General features: G+C 38.1%; 1 protein-coding gene across 1 annotated transcript; it reads right to left on the reverse strand.

The window, feature by feature from the left end:
- Positions 1 to 67: 67 nt before the first annotated feature.
- On the reverse strand, positions 68 to 11,931 carry LOC135087118 (sodium channel protein Nach-like). The gene is made up of 12 exons (XM_063981956.1): positions 11,753 to 11,931; positions 8,949 to 9,045; positions 7,976 to 8,085; positions 7,581 to 7,746; positions 7,347 to 7,498; positions 6,607 to 6,721; positions 5,594 to 5,758; positions 3,986 to 4,106; positions 3,421 to 3,474; positions 1,817 to 1,955; positions 1,300 to 1,406; positions 68 to 533 (listed from the first exon to the last, which is right to left on the reverse strand). The coding sequence occupies exons 1-12, from the start codon at positions 11,929 to 11,931 to the stop codon at positions 301 to 303; spliced, it is 1,638 nt and encodes a 545-aa protein (XP_063838026.1). The 3' UTR covers positions 68 to 300.
- Positions 11,932 to 23,813: the final 11,882 nt, after the last annotated feature.

The following is a 23,813-nucleotide window of genomic DNA, read 5'->3' on the forward strand; positions in this document are numbered from 1 at the left end:
ACAATTTATCTCTGCGCCAATGAGGTATGTATGTACTTAATTACTCATTAAAATAAAACGAGATACATAAAGATTAACATTTTTTATTTACGAAGTTGCTAAAACTTACAATACGGTTCTGTATTTTTTGAACAAAAAATCCCGAGTAGAACACAGGGCAAAAGCTAATATCTTGTAAAGTAGTAATTACTTACGAGTACCTATGTGTAGATAGGTGAAAAATATGTAACCTAAGTATTACAAAAAAGGTTCATTTTACCTACAGTTAAATATTAACTTTTTTATGAAAAATCTTTGACTTCACCATCTCTTAGGAGCGATTTTCTTTATACTCGGTTCCAACCACTGTTTTCTTTGGTTCTGTTGATTAATTTTGTTTTCTTTATGATACTTGGTGTCGACATCATTATCGGTACTCCTAAGAAGCTTCGAGAATACATCGAAGACGACTCTGAAGACGATGAAGAGAATCAGGTCAAAGCCTGATATCAACGTGAAGCCAAGTATGAGGCTCATAAGTCCACCGAAGGCAGCTGAAACAATGAAGTACATTAGGGTTAAGTTTAATTAACAGCAAGAACGCGTAGATGATTTATAAAACAACGTAATATATTTATAGAAGTCGGTTAAATAGTTGATGTGTCTATCATCTAATAGGTAATAGCTAATTTCCCTCAATTTAGTTCGCCATATGGGAAATCTTTTATTATATTCAAGCAATTTTTGCTCAATGCCTTCTCAATGTAAAGTATTAGGTCGGCAAATAGTAGGTACTAATCATCATCACAAGTAAGAAAAATCCATTGTTAGGTTACATACAAACAATAAGATGTGTAATATTACATTACAAATCATAAATTACCCACCAACTTTACCTCCTACTTGAGATCATTTTCTCTTCATCAGTTGTTTAATTTTCCCCGTTTGCGTCATTCGAGCCAAAACACAACAAATAGCTAAAACAATCCACCCTAATTGCGTATTATTCTTGGGGTCCAGACAAAAGTAATTTGAGACAAAAATATTTTAATTGGGAAGTACCTACTTACAAAGAAAACCTTCAAAAATATTTTAATTGGGAAGTACCTACCCGGTCGAAGGAAGTAGGGGAAAATGTGATAAAAATATTAAGTTACTTGTGTAAAACGTGATTTCAAAATTAATAAAAATATTAGACAATGGAACATAACTAAATGTCGTACAAAAACTACGAAGTTCGAATACTGAAAGAATGAGATACCTACTTATTGAAAGAATTTCATTGTTATTCTGGTGTTATGAAATACAGGAAAAACAAACCTAGTAGGTTTTGCCAGTTGAGGTACACATCCCGGCGGTACTTCGTCGAAACCAGGTCGTTGAAGAAAATATTCACTAACGAATGATTTTCTAACTTCACGTCTTTGCTGGAAACATTACAAACTAATCAACATTTTAAATACGAGTAATAAAAAACATAAGGGGACAAATATGAGATATTTCCTGATAATAAGGATAAATGATGAATATAAAAGGACGATAAATTCGTAAAATTGGTAAAGAGACTATAATGAGAAACACAGAAAAATGAAATCCCTCTTTTCCCTATTCGGAGGAAACATAGCTGCATAGGTAAGAAAAAAAACACAGCATCTATTCGAGACTTACAGCGCAACCTAGTAAGAGAAATAGGAACTTTATTCTCTGTGATAAAGTGCGTGGGTTTGCAGTGAAGTAAATATTTTCCTGTTTTGAGTCGCAATACACAACAAAATAAATAATTTAATTAGCAAAGTGCACGATTCACTTCAAAATTACGAATATTGCGTATACTAACAAGAATGGGTGACCATTAAGCTCCACTTTCTTGGCTAAAGAACCAAGCGCAACCTCGAAGTGGTAATTGAAATGTTCGCACTCTGGTAAACAATTGACTGTACCACCATAGTCTTCAAAGTTTTGGAAGTCGTCGAACCCTAAAAAAACATTGAATGATTTTATAAATGTCCAAATAACAATCAAAAAAGTTATTTTAAAAATTTTAAGTAAATCGCCACACCTGCGAATAATTTGGGATAATATAAAATCTAATGGAACTACAATTAGCATACATCATCTAAATAACCATGTTTTTAATTGAAAATGTACAAGGAAAACATTATGTCATGGTGCTAAGGCTAACTCCGTTAGTTTTCGGACCCCAGACTTTTCCAACTTTGGATTTTTTTTTGATCACGCTAAGATGAAATGTGTGAATAATCCAATTTAACCTGAAGGGTTTGTCTGGAAGACATTGCTTCTTAAGGATAACAACGCCATTTTTTTCCGTCTGAGTCTGCATTTTTCTACCTATTGTCAGATTTGTAAGAGGTGCAAAAAAATCTACATAATAATATGTCTATTATTTATGCATTTGAAATCAAATTATCCTTTACCGATAATATCAATCGCCATGTCGTATTGACGCCGGGGTACAAAGTAAACAGAATTTTAAACCTTAACCAGGCCTAAAAAAAGTCATTGGTTTTCAACCGTATCTTCACAGCATAAAGTTCAAATTGATGTGGGCTCTGTGGATGCGGTCCCGTGCAAATATCGGGAGCACTCCTATCCGATCCCGCATTCCCGCCGATGTTTACTGAACGCTACAAGCTCATTTGGGAATAATCTCCCTTAGCAGAAAGTTTGGGACCGATTTTATTTACGAGTAAATGTAGAATCTGTGTTTGATACGTTCATGAACGCTACTTCAGCGTTATAAAGCGCGACTTTCAAACCTTTATTAGCCCCCTTTAAAGTCCAAGACTCAAATTGAAAATCCTTACCTTACCTTTCTTTTTTAACTCCCGGTGCAAAAAGTTGTAATTTGATCAAGACTAACAGCTTCCTCAACTGAGTACGTGATTCTATCCATGAAAATAATTGAAAATTAATTGGTACTCGTACAAGGTCATAAAATTGTACAGATGTGGAGGACACGAACTTTTGGCCAGTTCCATAGAGTCAAGAAATATCGCAGACAAGACACAAGTAGTAGAGTACCATTAATAGTTAGGTAATTATAATTTTCCCTTTAGGTCCATAGGAAAACCTTCAAGCTCTATCTTGAGTAGTGGTGACCTATACTGAGCGTTGCTAACGCCTTTGGTTTTCCTTAAATAAGATTATTATTTTGTGGTCTTTCAATCATTTAGATTCATGCACCGTCATTGTAATCACACCTGTTCTGAAATCGTCCTATTGTGTATTCCCTATATTATAATATGTTTAGTCACTCGTGTGTAATCAACACCTTTCATTTTCAAGTATCTATCACACACAAAACGAAAATCATTGAACTTCAGTAGGTATAATGGAATCCCCCTTACAATTACTTAGAGTAAAATATAATGATATCAACATACAAATATTTACTTAGAGTAAAGTAATATCATAACATACTTAACACATTTTCGAGACAATCAATGTCGTTGAAGTTGCAAGAGCGGGAAAAACCTGAAACAACATATCAAATCCATCTATTTAGCTCTAATAAACAAAATTTGTTGGTGTCAAAATCTATATGTATGTACTTCTGATTTTTTCCACAATAGCTTATTAAGCTAAATTGTCAGGTATACGTACGATAGTGAACATTTATGAATCTTTTATTCAATATTTATCGCTCTTTATAATTAAATGAGAATACATTTTAATGTTACCTACCTAATTTTAAATTATCGCGGATAATAAAATTTAAGCGGAGTTCAAAACAGTACTGGTATATGAGTGCGTATTTTTTTTCCTAGGTTTATTTTCCCTAAAGTGCCGGGGAATATCATACATTACTCGATAGACTGTAATTTTGGCTTAATTCTCAAAACTTAAAGTGCAAAAGTGCGCGTGGAAACCAGTTTTACTACATCTACAACTTATGACTCGTACGCTAACTTAAGACATGCGCGTAGGACTAACATACTTAACTATATGTTATACGTAGGTACATATTTAGATAATATCCACTCACCATTGCCACTATCCATGTTGAAGTAAAAAGGAACACATTCGCAAATATTTCTAACGATTTGCATTTTCTGGTACATTATGCAGTTGTGAAATGAGTACTGTCTGAAGTGTCCAATTTTCAGCTGAAAGAATAGAAAGACAGTTTTACAATAAATCAATTAGGAGAGCTAGTAGTAACTCACCAGAATAAATATCTTTTTCCTATATCTAGTAGATACGAGTATATTGATTGATCGTACCAAGACACCTACACTACGAGTATTAGGTACTTAGAAAAAACTTAACAGTTTCGCTTGACAAGCAATCCGAATCCGTGAAAATACGGTCCAGAGTAGTTGTAACTACATTTTGTATGGTAGTTTTTACGCATTAGACCCAATTTCCATTATACGATTTCTCTCGATAATTTTCTAGATCCAAATGAAGAATTTAAGACTGAACCGAAACCGGTCTTAGACTAGGGAACCACGAGGGGTCACTAAAAATAAGAAAATCGCAACTAATGTAAATATTTCAATCCCAATTCCTATGTTAAAATCATTGAATTAGGTATATTAAGAAATTGGGAAAGTAGGTACAGTTATGTAATAGATGACAGTACACTTTCTAATAAGATATCCGGATTAATAAAAGCGCGTCAATAGGGCCACTTGTAAAGCATTTTACGTCAGCCAAGATGCGATAGTGAATATCAATAACGTAAGATCTTCTAATACAAAGATTATCTATTCAGTTATCATAATAGAATCACCCTCATATCAATTTAACTAAAAAGAAAAATGTGTAGAGTTGCCGCCTCTATCGAATACAGTTAACATTTCACAGTCTATTAAAGTATGATTTTTTTATTAATTATTGGTGTTCAGTTGTTGATTTGACCATTTTAAATGAAAGTTGATAAAGACGGTTGCAAAAGTTTAAAAAAAGACCCTGACAAAAATGTTGGCTGACAGACAGAAAAATATTTTTACCTACTAATTATTTTTTAGTTATTTTAGAATGGTAAAAAAATACTAAGTATTCTTAAAAATCCAACTAGGGTTCCTAAAATCTCGAATTAGCTCAAATCGATAGCACAGGTTATTATCGCCGTCATAGTTACAAAGTCGTGTCTAAATTGTTCCATTCCATCTTTTATTAATTACTTTTTAAAGTTGTCAGTTTCTGTGTGGCATTCAATAGATTACGTACTTACGTACTATACCTATCTATCTATCTTCTTTCGTCCATTTTTTTATGCAAGACAAGCCAGTTATTTGACCGCAATCGCACCTGATGTTAAGTGAGATGCAGTCTAGGATGGTACATATCTGCCATGTAAAAGGCCCGGATTATAGTGTTCAGGAAAGACAGCAGCAGGCAGCGAATTCCACTGCTGAACATAGGCCTCCCCCAATGCTTTCCATGTTACCCGGTTGGTAGCGGCCTGCGTCCAGCGCTTTTCCGCTACCTTTACGATGTCGTCGGTCCACCTTGTGGGTGGACGTCCCACGCTGCGTTTTCCGGTACGCGGCCTCTGCTCCAGAACCTGTTCTGTTCGCATTATAAAAGAGTAATCGTCACGCTTAGTGCGAGATGGTGGAATGAGGGATAGACTGAGTTGCGTTACTTCATCTTTGTAGTAGCACTTCCTATAGTCCGTGGTGAAGGCCTTGAGGCCCGGCGTGCTGTACGTGCGCTCGGGGGACAGAGCGATCATGACCTCCGACGAGGGGTTCACCAGCCGCACCGAGGAGTCCAGGTCCGGTGCGTTGTAGGCATCATCGATGTACACCTGCCGAGATACACAGGGTAAAATTGCAAACAGTTGCCAAATTTTTTAGATAAGTTTATAGAACAATATAAACTTTATCGTAATTATTTTGAATCGTTGTATTTTTCGAGAAAAAAATATAGAAAGTGCAATTCGCGGGTGCCTATAATTTTTAAAGGCTAAGGCTTATTTTCGCGCACCATAAATTGTCTATTAAGCTATGCAGTTAACTGTCTATGCGTATTTTTCTATGAACGAAGTAAATTATCCACGTAAGTCAACTTTGAAACCGCACGCAACGGATAAAAATAAATAGATATGAAAAAAGTGTTGTTTATATAAATCGACTATCTTACTGATCCTGAGTCACTCCTAAAAATTTGGCAACTGTTTGCAAAGTCACCCTATAGGTACTTATAGGTACAGGTCTAAGTACCTACACATGCCAACATAACTACAGGTAGTCAGCTTAAAGGATTTGCCATACTGGATTCGTTTTGCTGGCTGCGGTCAGGTTAAAGTGAACGCAGCCCGCTTCATGTATCCTTCAGGGTAATCTGTCAACGGCAAGGGAGCCTGTTTTTTGGGAATTTCAACGTTGGTGACACTTCAGACGTGCTGCAGTCTTGTGTGCTCTATCACGTAATTTTTATTTGATGTCACACCTCCCGTGCTACTTCCATACCTTAGACACTGACTCAGTTGTTAAATGCGTTAGATATAAATGATCAACCACATATTGGTGCAGGTTTGCAAATGCAAATCATTGGTGAAGGTCATAGGCCTTGGTTTCTGGAGTCGGCTCTATTAAAGCCTACTTCCATTTTCCCGTTTCTCTTACAAAGAGATTGAATGACGAAGATACTTACGAAAGCTCCTTGTGAAGCGACGTGTGCGCTGTAGTAGTCCCCAGGGTCGGTTTGTACCAGCACAGTCAGCGCTGTCTGGTAGCCGCATGAGGCGACTCTGCGCGGTGACTTGATCCTAAGGACAATTTTTTTCCACTTTCTAGGCTTAGCAAAGAAAGCTGGGTAAGCCCATGAGTAGAAGTTAGAAAAATTTTAGTAGGTAATTTATGTATCGTTCGACCGAACGCAAAAGAGCGCCGATACCATACTCGTATTTTCCTAAAGAAAAAAATATCGTAATGTGGAACGATGCCCATTTTGTAGCACGACTGCACGACGCGATTTCGTGTCATGTATCGTGTTAATGTGTATGAGCCCTTACAAACATGCAATGATCATGATGTGCATGAATGTTTGAAATCTTTGAGATTTTGAGTTCAGAGTCAGACGGAAAACATGTTAATTTTGACGGTCTTCAGTAATCCTAGTGTTTGAGTAGAACTAACCAAATATTTACAATCTCAAAAAATATGCTATCATTGACTTGTTTGAGATAATGAGTAATTTGGATTTGCGCACAACAAGCAGTTTATGTTCGTTAGCGAATCATTGCCGAATTAGTTTGATGAATCATGTTCGTTGTAATCGGTCCAAAATGGCGATGTTGTATTTTTACTATCTGGTTCAAATAACACCAGAATGAACATTGTAAGGCAGATAAATTAAACATTAAGTTGCCATTTCAGACGAACAGTACTTACTGTTTATCTGGATTATCGAATGCGAAGTAATTGAAGGCACAGCACAGGTTCTGCAGCGTGAACACCTGGTAAAACAGCTTGTCGCAGCGGTAGACGGTGTTTTTCCACATACACCGCTCCAGCAGCTGGTTGCATGATGACACAGGAGACAGCTGAGAGTAATGCATCAGAAAACAGGTTTGCAGCTCTATTCTCTAAACCGACATCAAATAAGGAGGAAAAAAGTTTACTCACCTTCCGAAACAACTTCTCCATAGAAATATTGTTCAGATCTAGAACCTTCTGCAGCAATTTCAAGTCTCTTTTCTGCGCACTTCCGACCACATAAGTGGCATGGAGAAGTGGCGCCAAACGAACAGTTTCGTATACGAATTCTGCAGTGACATTTGGTGGAAGTGTCCTACAATAAACACACAGTGATCTGAAACTTAAGTGGGTACTAACACTCTTAATGCATAAGGTACTAACATGTACCATCGGCAACAGTGTTAACTATCCATTGCCTGTCATGTCGTCTCGTTCTATCGCAAAGAATCACCATTTGATGAGAGCGAGTGCAAAAACGGAAATGGATAGTTAACAATGTGGCCGTGTGTACATGTTAATATGAATAAATAACAAAAACATACACATTTTTGGAAAAAGAGAGCGCTGATTTTCGAGAGACGATGTTCAAATCACAAATGGTCACCGCTGGAAATGGCACGTCCCAGATGGCACCTTGTGTACTTTCTATCACCTGCAATGCAACCAACGTTACAGTAGGTAAACATCGTGACAGCATTTGTTTTTTAAGTGGGTAGGTAGGATGCAGTCTGCCAACAGAAAGAGATGGCGGCTGATCATGCCGAAGGCTGTATCCGCCTCTACAATCGACGGGGACGCCACAGCGTGACCCCGACCGCTCTGCCAAGTGGGTAACGGCTAAGGTGTGTTATTTTTCCTTTTTTTAAGAATATTAGCAAGTATCGCTCTATATACTAATTGTCTTTTCCCTTTAAGCCCTTCTTCGTGGTAAGCTAAACATAAGTAGGTATGCTTGTGTTACGAGTGGGTTCAACAGCAGCAGTCCAGTCCAGCAGACGACGGGATTCGAACCCGCGTTCCTCGGATCTCGAATCAGCTACGGCTGGTCCGACACCGACACCGTTGGGCAGCCTAAGGCCCGCCATACACGGATAGCTTCAAGCTGCAACTGCATAGCAAAATACAGTATTCTACGTACAATACGCTCGAGCAGTTGTGACTACTTCGGGCAGTCGCCGGGACTGCTGTAGCTGCCAACCGCATACACTGACTGCTCGAACTGTCGACTGCTTTCGCGCGGATACCTCCAACCACGCTTTTCATTCCACGTCGCAAATGAAAAAGAAAATGTCACTTGTTGATCAGGTACCTAACACAAACTGCTCCAGCAGTTATCAATAGCAGCTTCCAGCTGTTGCGACTGCAAGAGCGGTCCGTGTATGTTAATCACTGGCTAAATGCCCGAGCTTTCCGTATATGGCGGGCCGTACGAGTGGCAACAAAATTATTTGTGATTGAATGTAATAAGTAAAATCGATGAGAAAATTAAAAAAAAATGCTTTTAAGTACACTTACGGTAATTATGGGGTTTCTGGCGTACCATTTGTACGCTGTGACTACAAAGTAGATCGCCACGCAAATGCTCGCCAACACCGCGACCGCCCAGCAGCTCCTGACGACCATCAACAGTACATTATTAAAAACTATAACTAAACGAATGTAAGTATACCTACTTACTACTTAGGTCTAATGACAGTTTAATTTTCAAAGATTTTCATTTTCCTCCGAGACAAACTAGACTTTCCACTGGTTGGGTCTAAGCAAGATCTAGATCTTGGCTACACAGGAATCGCAGCGACGGGAACATGAGGTGAGAATACTTAGTCCCGTTACTACTTACCTGGTGCTTTAACATAATACCTAAGACTGAGTTGCGTTGCACCACCTAAATTTAACCGTAACTATAACGATAACCGGTGTTTTTGTATGAAGTTTGACAGATTTTCGACGTTAGTTAGTTAAAGATGATCCAACCCAGCCTAAATGTATGGAAAATATACCTTTATGTTAAAGTAGGTAAGCCGTTACAATGCGGGCAGCATAGCGCCACAACAGGAATACTTAGTGCCCAAAATGCTGACAGCATTGCTTGTCTGGATAGCCTTTGACTTGTTGTTCGGGATAAGTAAAATTTAACTTTAGCTACTAAGTAGTAGGTTAAGAAATAAGAATGAGAATGAGTGGTTCATTATTTTTATTTTAGTATTTTTAACCGGTAGACAATTGGTAATTTTCTGTTTTTCCTCTTCTTCTAACCAATTTCATAATAGGTAGGTAAGTACAGGTATAATTGCATAATAGGTAGAGACTTACGCCCGTATTCACAAACATTCCTATGAGGTCTCACAGTTCGCGTGGACGCACAGGGTGACACACGAACCAATCACAGAGCTCTATTCAACGCTGTGCGTTCAATTTGCTGTGTCACTTATAAGCAAGTATCGTCTGTGAATATAGTCCAATAGAATTAGCTTTTAAATCGGAAATAATTCCTACAAAAGATTTTATTGTTTTAATGGCTTCATTGGTTGCCCATTAAGACTCTCCTAAGTTTTCGACTTCGACGGAGTTGTGCTTAAGTGGTGGGGGCCCCCGAAAGAGGCATTTTTTCGGTTTTCCGGTTATACCGCGTAAAGGACTTACCCTATCAAAAAGTGGTCTTCATGACGGTTGAAGGGCACTTAATCCTGCATTGAATAAGACCAAATTCATATGTTTTGGACAAACCGTTCTCGCGCTAAAGTTCGGCAAAGTAGAAAATATACGTATAATTAATGACCCTCTCCACGTCCAATGGTTTGTTACCCACAGGCTTCCAAGTCTTGAAAAGGGCCACCTCAACCAGTGTAACCCTATCAAGGCTTACGAGCTTGATGCGCCTATCCTTGTTCGTCCCAGCCGTTCCTTAACTGCGGTTGCTGCACCTCTTCCTGGCACTCACCTGAACGACTCTGTGTTACCTACTGTGGCTGCCCCTCTTCCTTGTATCCTCCTGCATGACTACGTTGCCTAGCCGTATGCCTGGTCTAAGGTTCGACGCCAAAAATCAACAACAACAAGTTCATATTAAAACGCTGAAGAGTTTTTTGTTTGTTTGTTTGAACGCGCTAATCTTAAGAATTACTAGTTTGATTGAAATCATTATTTTTATGTTGAATAGCTCATACATTGAGGAAGGCTATAGGATATATACAATCACTCTACGACTAATAGAGGCGAAGCAGTGAAGAAAAATGTTGCAAGCACGGGAAATAGTATTTAAACTATTTTCACTCGTACGAAGTTGATTTTGTGGCGTCGAACCTTGGACCAGGCATATGGCTAAGCAATGAAATCGTACAGGAGGGTACAAGGAAGAGGGGCAGCCACATTAGGTAACACAGAGTCGTTCAGGAGAGTGCCAGGAAGAGGTGCAGCAACCGCAGTTAAGGAACGGCTGGGACGAACAAGGATAAGCGAATCAAACTCGTGAGCCTTGTTAGGGTTACACTGGTTAAGGCGACCCTTTACAAGGCTTGGAAGCATGTGGGTAACAAGCCATTGGACGTGGAGAGGGTCATTAATTATACGTATATTTTCTACTTTGCCGAACTTTAGCGCGAGAACGGTTTGTCCAAAACATATGAATTTGGTCTTATTCAATGCAGGATTAAGTGCCCTTTAACCGTCATGAAGACCACTTTTCGATAGGGTAAGTCCTTTACGCGGTATAACCGGAAAACCGAAAAAACGCCCCTTTCGGGGGCCCCCACCACATAAGCACAACTCCGTCGAAGTCGAAAACCTAGGAGAGTCTTAATGGGCAACCAATGAAGCCATTAAAGCAAAAAAATCTTTTGTAGGAATTATTTCAGATTTAATCAATTTTTGTGTTTAATTCTACTGGCCTAATACGGGCGTTAATCTGTTAAGAAATTGCTACAAATAGATAATGCCACTTGTGACTTTTTGATGTTGCAGAGTCCCTAGTAAGTCAACCTAATCATTTTAAAGGTAGTCCTTTACTACATGTATGAAACTACTTAAGTATAGTTATTTTGTGCCTAACGACAGGTCACGAAGGCTAAATCGAATGATTGCAACAAGTTTAATGATCTAAAGCCGTGGTTAGCAACAATCGACGTCATTACGATGCATTCGCCCGCGTGTTACCACCTCGATACTTCCATCAATGAATTGTTAATCAGAATGCAACTACTAGGTATACCAATAGTTATGAATACCTATATTCGCCGCTCGCGTTTTGAATTCGACTACCTACTTATTTGAATCGCTCAGCGTATAATGTTAACTTATATTAATGGGAAGGTACGACAGACCTTTCCACAACATTCAAATCCTCCATAACTATGTATTTATAACCATGGAGGTCCGTCCGTTTGCTGAACTCGACGAATTTGCGAGTCCAGCTAATGTTCAAACGTTTTTTGTCCGCTCCATCTGCGTGATGTTTCTTTGCCTCCTTCACGTCTAAGGGTTTATCTGGGTAGTAAACCATGCTGCGGTCTTGAAAGTATGTTTAAAACAGTTTAAAACTAATGATAGGAATACAGACATGCGACTGCATGGAACTGTCTGTCCGAAGTGAGTAATCGAGGTGATTTGTTGGCACCACACGAACCAGTAATTATAAACGTAGATCGAAAGCCGATACGCAAACTCGAGGTGTGCCTGCATGGAATAAAAATTGTCTGTCACATCGTTAGTCAAATTTTTTATGAGAAGGCTCCCAATTACTTAGTTACAAATTTTAAATTAAATATTTCTTTTAAATCTTCCTAACTACTAAATAACGTTTTTCGATCACAATTAGGTAACTACATACCTACTTAAATCTACTTAATTTCTTGTGGTTAGATTCAACAAATTGTTCACAGATTTGTATTATGTAAGTAAATTAAATAATTTAGTTACCTACCTACATAATAGCGTTGTGGGCTACATTACTAATAATTTGTCATGTATTTGTCTTTATTGTTGTTTTGCAGTGGTTTGCTCATTCCTAATAAAATAAATAAATTAGGGTCAACAAGCTAGTTATTGGCCAACGTCAGTTATTGGCCATACTGCACTTTGTCGGCACAAAATAAGAAACGGGACAGGTCGTGCCATCTGTATTTTTTATAAAGAATTGCTTTATTAATCAGGTTTCATTTTAATTCATTTTTTTCCCGTTATTGACCATAGCGCCAATTCTAACGGCATTTTTTTGACAGTTGGTACCCGGACGCCCTCGGAGAAGTATCTACGTAATGTATTTGTTAACGGACGGATTTATTTCAAAAATAGTGTTATGGAGTAGTTTTCAGTGTTTTACAGTGGTTTGAAGTGCTATTGTGTTTTTTAAACGGTAAGTTTGAATATTACAGTAGCATATTTTGATTTAATCTAACAAAACCTCCGTTTTGAGGGGTGGCCAGTAACTGAATGACAATTTGTATTTATTTTTATTTATTGGCCAGACCGGCCAATAACTAAATTTATCTATGCTCATCGAATTTCTGCAAAAATACACCGTATTTGTGATGTTTTTAAAGTTTAGTATCTACTGGCAAGAAATCATTTATTTCTATCCATAAATTTCAGTTACTGGCATGGGTGGCCAGTAACTAAAAGCAAAGTGGTCAATAACTAAACTTACCATTTTTTGTTTTACAGACATCCAGAATATAAACAAGATGGCATCAAAGCGACGACAGTATTCTCAAGAAGATCTCAACAAGGCCTTGAAGTATATAGAAAACAAGGAAGGATCCATTCGGCAAGCAGCAAATATATTCAATGTGCCAAGAAGTACCCTGCAATTTAAGGCTGACAATCCCAACGTTAAGCCTAAATCGGGCCCTGATCCAATATTAAGTGAAGCTGAAGAGCGAGAGCTATGTAAATTTATTAAAGACTTAGCTAGACAAGGGTTTCCTATGAAAAAGGATGATTTACTTCATTGTGTAGAAGATTTCTTAAAGCAGAATCCTAGACCAAACCCGTTTCGAAACAACAAGCCAGGGGAAACTTGGTTCAAATCATTCATGAAGCGTAACCCGCATATTACTTATCGTACATCTGAGGGAGTGACCAATGCCAGTTCTTGTGTTTCTGAACAAGACATCAGAAAATGGTTTTCAGAAATCAAACAATATTTTGTTGAACATGATCTTGTGGACGTGCTCAAAGATCCAACCCGCATTTTTAATGCTGATGAGACAGGTTTTAACATTTGTCCGAAATCAGGCAAAGATTTTATGGTAGTAACGTAATAAGGGTCGCCACTCACGGACCACCGGCTTAATAATCACAAAACGGTGACATGCCCGTATTAGTAGGGAATTTAGTGCAAGAACCCCTCCACTTTGGTATAGAAGGCTCATTTTTGCAACAGTGGTTCTTTGGGTGCTCCTGAGTGGATTTCCTTCGGTAGACATCGGGAGCCCCCCCTGTGGTAGCAGGGGGAGGGGGGGCAAGTTTCCTTCCGCCGCGCTTCACTTTAAGGCCCATATCTTCAAAACGGGTCCATATTGGCTCACCTAAAGTTATTTACCCGAAATTGTTCTTCCTAACGATTTTAAATCCGAATGATCACTCTTCCTAAAATTTTTCATCCTAAAGTTTTCATTCATACTATTTGTAGTGCTACCAGCGATGTTCATAACACTCATGTTTCCGAAAATTTTAATTAATAATATCATTTATGTAAATATATTTAAACTCCTACTGTTTTTTATCATAACACTTTTATCCCTAAACATTACCATAATATTTTCACTCATACCATGGAATAATAATAAATACTACGTACAGAAGTACGTTCTTCGCGAATAAAACGTAAGGCCACAGTTCTAACCTAACCTAAACCAATAATAATGAATAGACCGATTCGTTTCTGGAACTTGACTGAATGACTGGAGCGGGACTCTGGCTTCGCTCGCTCGGCTCGTGCGTTGTGGTCACAGTTCTAACCTAACCTAAACCAATAATTATGAATAGGACCGATTCGTTTCTGGAACTTGACTTAATGACTGGAGCGGGACTCTGGCTTCGCTCGCTCGGCTGGTGCGTTGTGGTCACAGTTCTAACCTAAACCAATAATTATAAATAGGACCGATTCGTTTCTGGAACTTGACTGAATAACTGGATCGGGACTCTGGCTTCGCTCGCTCGGCTCGTGCGTTGTGGTCACAGTTCTAACCTAACCTAAACCAATAATTAAGAATAGGACCGATTCGTTTCTGGAACTTGACTGAATGACTGGAGCGGGACTCTGGCTTCGCTCGCTCGGCTGGTGCGTTGTGGTCACAGTTCTAACCTAACCTAAACCAATAATTATGAATAGGACCGATTCGTTTCTGGAACTTGACTGAATGACTGGAGCGGGACTCTGGCTTCGCTCGCTCGGCTCGTGCGTTGTGGTCACAGTTCTAACCTAACCTAAACCAATATTTTACGAATAGGACCGATTCGTTTCTGGAACTTGACTGAATGACTGGATCGGGACTCTGGCTTCGCTCGCTCGGCTCGTGCGTTGTGGTTACAGTTCTAACCTAACCTAAACCAATAATTATGAATAGGACCGATTCGTTTCTGGAGCTTGATTGAATGACTGGAGCGGGACTCTGGCTTCGCTCGCTCGGCTGGTGCGTTGTGGTCACAGTTCTAACCTAACCTAAACCAATAATTATGAATAGGACCGATTCGTTTCTGGAACTTGACTGAATGAATGGAGCGGGACTCAAGTATACGTGCTAATGCCAACAAACTTGAACTTTAATATATTGTTAAAGAAAGAAATCTAAACAAAAAAGATATGACTTTGAATAATAGTGTAAAATATGGTTATGTTTAGAAAATCTAGGAGAACAAATAAAAGTGTAATAGATGTTTATTGCTAATGACATTATGAAGTTGAATGATTCGGAATTATGAACATTAGAGACAGAGTAGTTAGGAATTGTGATTGTTAGGATGAAAAATTTTAGGAAGAACATTTTCGGACTTCCAATTTTCGGAGTTGAAAATTTAGGTGAACTTTGGCGCACCCCTTCAAAACTATGGGTATTAGGGCAAGTGTGGTATCATTTTCGGATAATTAAAGGATGGCGAATTCATTTCTAGAACAAACTTTTTGCCTTTTCATACAAAAAAATTGAAATATTGAGTAAAATTCACAAAAATCAATAAGTATTTTTTTAAATAAACGTCGTTTACTTTTAAACCACTGGAGATAATCTAATAAAAAAAATATGACCTGAAAGCTACATTTATCAGGATTATAAAAATATAACATTGTATGGTACTTTTTTCGCAAAAAGTAGGTGAAAAAAATTTTTTCTTCAGGACACAGCGGGCGAATTTTATTGCGCATCGGAAAAAAATATTTATTTTATCCATGAATTCATACTATTTGGTTCATAAGCAAGCAAGAATTATTATTTTAGAATTTATTTAGAGTTGCTGGCACATCAATCTACCATGATTTGTATTTTTTCGTCAATTGATTTTGAACTCTGTGTGAGACATAAGGTTGAAAATAATTTAAATAAATTTTAATATTGAAAATATCATAAGAAGAAAGCACTAAATAAAGAACTTTAATTTGTCTAAACGTCTTAATGATTATTATTATTTTAATTAACACTTTTATTTGTACATACTATTGTACCAGTGATTTAACGGAAAGGTAAGTGTGAGGAAAATGAGGTTTCACAATCATAGTACGGGAGATATTTTTAGTACAAAGGTTACGGCTGTGACCGTTTTAGTTGTTTTTTTCAGACAGCACCAGCTTCTGCACTACTTCTTGCACTTACATCTCACCATTTCCAGGCAAGCCTCGGCAGCTACGGGCAAACCGGTCCATGTAGGCTCCATCTTGCTATCGACTCTGGTCCACCCCCAACCAGTCGGGTAAAGGGAAGACTCGAGTCGGTTGCTTGCACCTGATCCTATACGCGAATCCCTTGATATACTGCCAGTAACCAAGGCTGATACAAAGCTGCTGCTGCTGTCTGGGTTATCTTATGTAGGGCCTAAGCTAAGCTAGGTCTAAGCGTAGTCCACAGCGACCCATTAGGATCTTTATGCTCCATTTTTTATTCCCTATCATCCAAAAAAATCCTATCCATTAGGTGAATTAAGCGTCTGAGTGAAAGCCTTCTAAGTCTTCTGATGCCGGATATGCTGACCCAAGCAGACCCATCCTTACAGTATTGATTCATGGACCCCACATGTATTCCACATGCTCGAGAGCTGTCTTCTGTTGTTAGGCCCATTTTGTGAGACATGTGGTTCGTTCCATAATGCCCAGTTTGCGTACCAGTAATTGCTTGGGCTTAGATACCTTAATGCTTAATGAGTTTTCTCCATGACCCTGTGTTTCCCTTTAGGAATGATTTGGAGAGGCTTATCTTATATCGTTAGAGCTTTCCCATTCAGCACTGTGCTTCTTGGATATGGCCATATTATGGCCATGAGGTATTCCGTTAGATAAAGGTAAGTATCAGTTCTGACCCAATAGGTATCGCCTCTGACCCTAGTTTCGCTAGACTGTCGGCTCTCCCATTGCATTTGATCCGTGTATGTCCAGGTATTTCATGCCTTCCGAGTTTGTTCATCTTTAAGATTGCATCTAGAATAATTCTAGACTCAACCTTCACTGAGGCGATGGCTTTTTGTTTGAGTGCTGCCTGGCTGTGGATCAGGATGTAAATTTTGCGTTTTTTACACCCCTGTTCTTTAGTGCACACATATTATAGCGTAGAATTCAGCTTGAAACACTGTAGCAAACCTCCTTAAGCGTTCACTATGTTCGAAGTGTTTACAGTAGACGCCCGTTCCCGTTCCCAAGGCCATCTTTACAGTGGCGGCGTAAGTCCTAAGGCACCCCCTGGTAACCCCCACGATTTTGGGGTTACCTACCGATTCCAAGATTGAAAGACAATGACATAGACCGCAGACTTGCTATGCAGATGCGCCAGTGAGTACTTATCTGTGCGACATGTGTCACCCTCTGATGCTTGGCACCCCCCCCCCCCCCCCTACGCCGCTACTGCATCTTTGAGCTATCAGTAAACCAGATTAGGCTGTTCTGTTGGGATTTTGGTCCTCTTTTCTAGTCGTCCCTTGTTCAAGATCTATCCACTTACTTATTAGATCAATCCAAGGGGTTCGCGTATAGGATTAGTTGCAAGCAACCGACTCAGTCTTCCCTTTACCCGACTGGTTGGGGGTGGACCAGAGCCGATAGCAAGATGGAGCCTACATGGACCGGTTTGCCCGTAGCTGCCGAGGCTTGCCTGGAAATGGTGAGATGTAAGTGCAAGAAGTAGTGCAGAAGCTGGTGCTGTCTGAAAAAAAACAACTAAAAAGGTCACAGCCGTAACCTTTGTGCTAAAAATATCTCCCGTACTATGATTGTGAAACCTCATTTTCCTCGCACTTACCTTTCCGTTAAATCACTGGTACAATAGTATGTACAAATAAAAGTGTTAATTAAAATAATAATAATCATTAAGACGTTTAGACAAATTAAAGTTCTTTATTTAGTGCTTTCTTCTTATGATATTTTCAATATTAAAATTTATTTAAATTATTTTCAACCTTATGTCTCACACATAGAGTTCAAAATCAATTGACGAAAAAATACAAATCATGGTAGATTGATGTGCCAGCAACTCTAAATAAATTCTAAAATAATAATTCTTGCTTGCTTATGAACCAAATAGTATGAATTCATGGATAAAATAAATATTTTTTTCCGATGCGCAATAAAATTCGCCCGCTGTGTCCTGAAGAAAAAATTTACCATACAATGTTATATTTTTATAATCCTGATAAATGTAGCTTTCAGGTCATATTTTTTTTTATTAGATTATCTCCAGTGGTTTAAAAGTAAACGACGTTTATTTAAAAAAATACTTTTTGATTTTTGTGAATTTTACTCAATATTTCAATTTTTTTGTATGAAAAGGCAAAAAGTTTGTTCTAGAAATGAATTCGCCATCCTTTAATTATCCGAAAATGATACCACACTTGCCCTAATACCCATAGTTTTGAAGATATGGGCCTTAAAGTCCCCCTCCCCCTGCTACCACAGGGGGGGCTCCCGATGTCTACCGACGGAAATCCACTCAGGAGCACCCAAAGAAACACTGTTGCAAAAATGAGCCTTCTATACCAAAGTGGAGGGGTCTCCATACAAATCATTGCACTAAATTCCCTACTAGTATTGCCCGTGTGTGGGGACCCCAAAAGTGCGTAATGGCCATATGTTTTATTCCCTCGTCCTACATAGTTCATGTTTAATGATTTAAATTTAACGCCCATTACAACCACCGTTCATTAATAATGTATCCACGTCAAAAATATCAATTGAATGCTACTACTTATCACACGAATTCAGATCTAGAGATTATTCTAATGTGCCTAGCGTGGTCAAGTTTATAAATAACTAGTTACCTTTAGTCCAGTCATTTAAGCTTAAATTAGGTAAGAATCTCGGAATTCGAGATACCCAGCTGTAAGTCTGTAAATACTTGTATATTGACACCCTAAAAGTTGTCTCAAAACCTACATATGGTAGGGTGTAAGCAACTATTAAATTTTAAGGTCAAAGGTCACAAAAATCGCTTTTTTTGGAAATATCTCATTTCCTATGGGTTTTTTGCTATTTGTATTTATTATCAATATTGTAGAATACAAAATTCTCTACAAATTTTGTTCAAAAATTTTTTTATACGGTGAACCGTTTTCGAGATAAAGGGCGGCCGCTAGTACTTATAATAAATCTGTAGAGGTCAATTCTGTACATGAAATATATTTTCAAAATAACTATCAGGGGGTGATTAGTGATCGATACTGATGCCAAAAATGCAATCAGTAAAATTTTTGTCTGTCTGTCTGTCCGTCTGTATGTTCCTTATAGAAACAAAAACTACTCGACGGATTTTAACGAAACTTGGTACAATTATTCTTCATACTCCTGGGCAGGTTATAGTATACTTAGGAATTCCCACGGGAACAGGAATTAGCGGGAAAATCCTTTTGTATGAAAAATCTAAACGCTTAACGGAAGTTAGACGCTTGAAATTTGGCATGTAGGTACCTTAGTAAAAGTAAACAACAAGAAATTCCCGAAATTCCCACGGGAATTAGCGGGAAAATCCTTGTGTATGAAAAATCTAAACCGCTTAAGTTGACCTGAAGTGATGCAGTGACCGCGCGCTCTCCGCCCTCTATCTTGTTAGAAAATCAGTAAATGTATGATTAATTCACATGAATTTATTTCAATTATTATTATTTCTTAATATTTTTTCTATTGTTTTTAAATTATAAGTAATTATACTGACTAACGCACGTGCTTCCGACTATGCGATTGGTGGGGAACACCCACTCCACTCGCCCCACTCTAACGGACATGATAAAAGGGCCGGGTAGCACGAGCGTTCGTCAGTGTGCGACGAGAAGTCAAAGTGTAAAGAACTTTGTAAAAGTGTAATAAAGTGTGTGAAACTACAAGGAGTCTCATTCCAGCAAGATCCCTTTCAGTTCAGAAAGCGGGATAACATTGAGATCGTGTTATTATCACACTCAATGTAAGAACATAACGCCCAAAAAGGTACGTAAGTGCAGACTTTTATTGTTTTAATTATTTTATTACGGTCTTTATTTTCTCTTTTTTTTATTTTACTTATAATATACGTTATTACGATTAAACATAATAACTTATTGTAATGAAAAATAATGCATGTTTAATGACATTCTAACGTCTAAATTGTCCTAATTTTATGAAATACAGTGTGAGTCACGTTAAAGTGTACATATGAAAATAGATGAAACTAGACCTATTTTTATCGACAAAAAAGAGGTCAAAAAATTTTTGAGAATTTTTTTTAATTTTTTATAGAATTTTTTTTCTTCAAATTACTTATTGTAAAGAAAACGTAATAACTTTTAAACTAAGCGGTATATCCTGATAAAATAAAAACAGTAATAATGCTAAATAACAGGCAATACTAAAAAAATACATAAAATACACAAAAAAGGCCAACAAATAATAAAAAAATTATACTTTTTGAAAAAAATCCGCTTAAAAATTCGTGTTTTTTTGGTTATTTGATAAATTTCTCCAAAAAATGCCCCTATAACCGGTAGTTTTTATTACTTTGTATTATTCTCTATCGTATTACCTTCGTGAAACGAAAAATCGCATGTCTCTATCCCTATCACAACGTTTGCAATGATCGTTTGAACTAAGCCTCTCCGGGCGCGCCATTCAACGCTTCGTTAACAACAAAACTGAAAATGGCTCTAGATTTGTAATTTTGATAAAGACAAGTTAGATTTCAAATAAAAACAAAAGATTTCGAAGTAAAATAAGCATTTTAGTTAAAATTAAAATTGTCTCTACCTGTAGCGGAGAATAATGTTGTGGCAGGCCTTTGTTCAAACGATCATAGCAAATGTTGTGATAGGGATAGAGACATGCGATTTTTGGTTTTACAAAGATAATACGATAGAAAATAATACAAAGTAATAAAAACCACCGGTTATAGGGGCATTTTTTGGAGAAATTTATAAAATAACCAAAAAAAACACGAATTTTTAAGCAGATTTTTTTCAAAAAGTATCATTTTTTATTATTTGTTGGCATTTTTTGTGTATTTTATGTATTTTTTTAGTATCGCCTGTTATTTAGCATTATTACTGTTTTTATTTTATCAGGATATACCGCTTAGTTTAAAAGTTATTACGTTTTCTTTACAATAAGTAATTTGAAGAAAAAAAATTCTATAAAAAATTAAAAAAAATTCTCAAAAATTTTTTGACCTCTTTTTTGTCGATAAAAATAGGTCTAGTTTCATCTATTTTCATATGTACACTTTAACGTGACTCACACTGTATAAATATTTAACACATTATTTTATACCTACATAATAACTTTTTTTACTGACCAATAAAATTAAAACTGTTATTTTTTTTATATAAATCTTGAAAATAATGATTCCGTACTGTGTTGTATGTACTATTATAATAATTATTTTTAAACTCTTCCTTCAATATTTAATTAATATTTATGCATGCATTCTTCATTCATTACACAATATTTATGAAAAGTCGACAGCACATCTTTACATTTTTATTGCAAAATAGTTCATATTACAATGAGTTGAGACGCCACTGTGTTTTTTTCGATGTGTTGTCATCCGCATCTACTACAAATAAATTTATTTCTTTTAATTTAACAAAGTTGCTTAAATACCTACATGACGTTAATTAAATACATAGCTTGTCGTATATTCGTTAAATATGTGCAATGAGGATCATTTCGATTTTTAGCTGTGAATGCAGATTTATAGGGCTAAGAAATCCTTAATACACAGTCCAACAATTTTTGTTCTACGACAAAAATTGACGAAGTTATGGCCAAATTACTAAAAAAGTTCACTGACCGCCCGGCGCGGGGACGATGACGTCACTATATCCGATCCGAACGCTGCCGGCGTACTGCGTGGATAGAAAATATTTTTTTCTAGCCAAACTATCAGTTTTAGAGAAAAACTTGTAATGACATTTATTCATCAGAATAAAGTAAGCTATCGATAGGTAATTTTTAAAAATAGAAATTGTGAAAAATAACGCAAAAAATCCATACGCTCATACGATTCAATGGAACGCAGAGACGCGATTGGGGTCTCCGTGGTGGTATATTTGGCGATTTATTCAAATAAAGTGTTCATAAGTGTTGTTAGAGTCATATCTTCTTCCAAGTAAAATATAAAAATGTATAAGTATTAATTTATTCACTTCTAACAATAAGGTATAGCTGAGGCAGATACACTCTGCCTAGGCTACAAGACATTGCTATGAAGATCATTTCGATGTACACGCAATACCTACCTGTTATTAAGTTTTTCTGAGTTAAACCTACGTACCTACCTATCTATTCGCCGTTCCCATGGGCGGGAAAGGACAGCTGCTCCCTCCTGGAAATCTATTTAATCTTAGCCTAGAAGCTGGGTATGACTCCCCCGCCCCCCTCCTCTCCCCAGGTCATAAGCTGGGCATGACTTCCCCCTCGGCCAGAAGTTGGGTATGATTTACCCCCCCCCCCCCCCAGGCCCGAAACTGGGTATGACTTGACCCCTCCCCCTCCCCCCAGGCCAGAAGCTGGGTAAGGCTTGCCCCTCCCCCCAGGCCATAAGCGTAAGCTGGATATGACTCCCCTTCGGCCAGAAGCTGGGTATGACACCCCCCCCCATGCCAGAAATGCCAGAAACTGGGTATGACTTGACACCCCCCCCCCCCCGGCCCATAAGCATAATAAGCATAAGCTGGGTATGACTCCATGACTCCCCCTCGGCCAGAAGCTGGGTATTACATACCCCCCCCCCAGGCTAGAAACTGGGTATGACTTGACCCCCCTCCCCCCAGGCCAGAAGCTGGGTAAGGCTAGCCCCTCCCCCAGCCCATAGAAACTGGTTATGACTTGACCCCCCCCCCCCCCCAGGCCAGAAGCTGGGTAAGGCTAGCCCCTTCCCCCAGTCCATAAGCATAAGCTAGGTATGACTCCCCCTCGGCCAGAAGCTGGGTATGACTTACCCCCCCCCCCCCCCCCCCCCCGGCCAGAAACTGGGTATGACTTGCCTCTCCCCCCCTCCCACCAAGGCCAGAAGCTGGGTAAGGCTTGCCCCTCCCCCCAGGCTATAAGCTGGGTATGACTTATCCCCCCCCCCCAGGCCAGAAACTGGGTATTAGCATCATATTATGTATTATTATGTTCAATACAAACAATCATTAAGTTACACTCACCCCAACCGCGTCTCCGCATTGCATCGAATCCTATGAAAATGTGGTTTTTGGACATAGCGATACTTATTTTTCACAATTTTTATTTTTAAAAATTACTGGTCGATAGGTTACTTTATTTTGATGAATAAATGTTATTAAAAGTTTTTTTCTAAAACTGATAGTTTAGCTGGAAAAAAATATTTTCCATCCCAATACGTACGCCGGCTGCGCTCGATTCGGATATAGTGACGTCACGCGGCCCTGCGTACGTTGACTTTTAGCGGCAAAAACGGCCTATGTTTATTACTTAATATCTTCGTAAGTTATGGTCCGATTTGGATAATTCAAAAAGATATATCTTTCTTATGTCTTAAAGATTAACGTAGATACTAGTTTTATTGAATTTTCTACAACAGTACTGATCCTCATTAAGATACCTAGATCAAGAACACATACTTTTTTTTATTTTTATGTCTTCCAGGGAATCATGGACAAACGAAGACGCAAAAGAAAATCGGGCAGCCCTTTGACGAATGAACCTGAATCTTCTGTACGGGATTCACGGTCACAGCAGCGTCACCGCAGCCCAGTAAGCAG

The sequence above is a fragment of the Ostrinia nubilalis genome, chromosome Z (assembly GCF_963855985.1).
Source record: "Ostrinia nubilalis chromosome Z, ilOstNubi1.1, whole genome shotgun sequence".
Classification (NCBI taxonomy): domain Eukaryota; kingdom Metazoa; phylum Arthropoda; class Insecta; order Lepidoptera; family Crambidae; genus Ostrinia; species Ostrinia nubilalis.

Coding starts and splice junctions, on each gene's coding strand:
- LOC135087118 (XM_063981956.1), bottom strand. CDS start 11,931: ATGGTTTACTACCCAGATAAACCCTTAGACGTGAAGGAGGCAAAGAAA. Junction 8,086..8,948: donor CCAGAAACCCCATAATTACC/GTAAGTGTACTT, acceptor GTTGCATTGCAG/GTGATAGAAAGTACACAAGG. Junction 1,407..1,816: donor CTTAATGGTCACCCATTCTT/GTTAGTATACGC, acceptor TAATGTTTCCAG/CAAAGACGTGAAGTTAGAAA.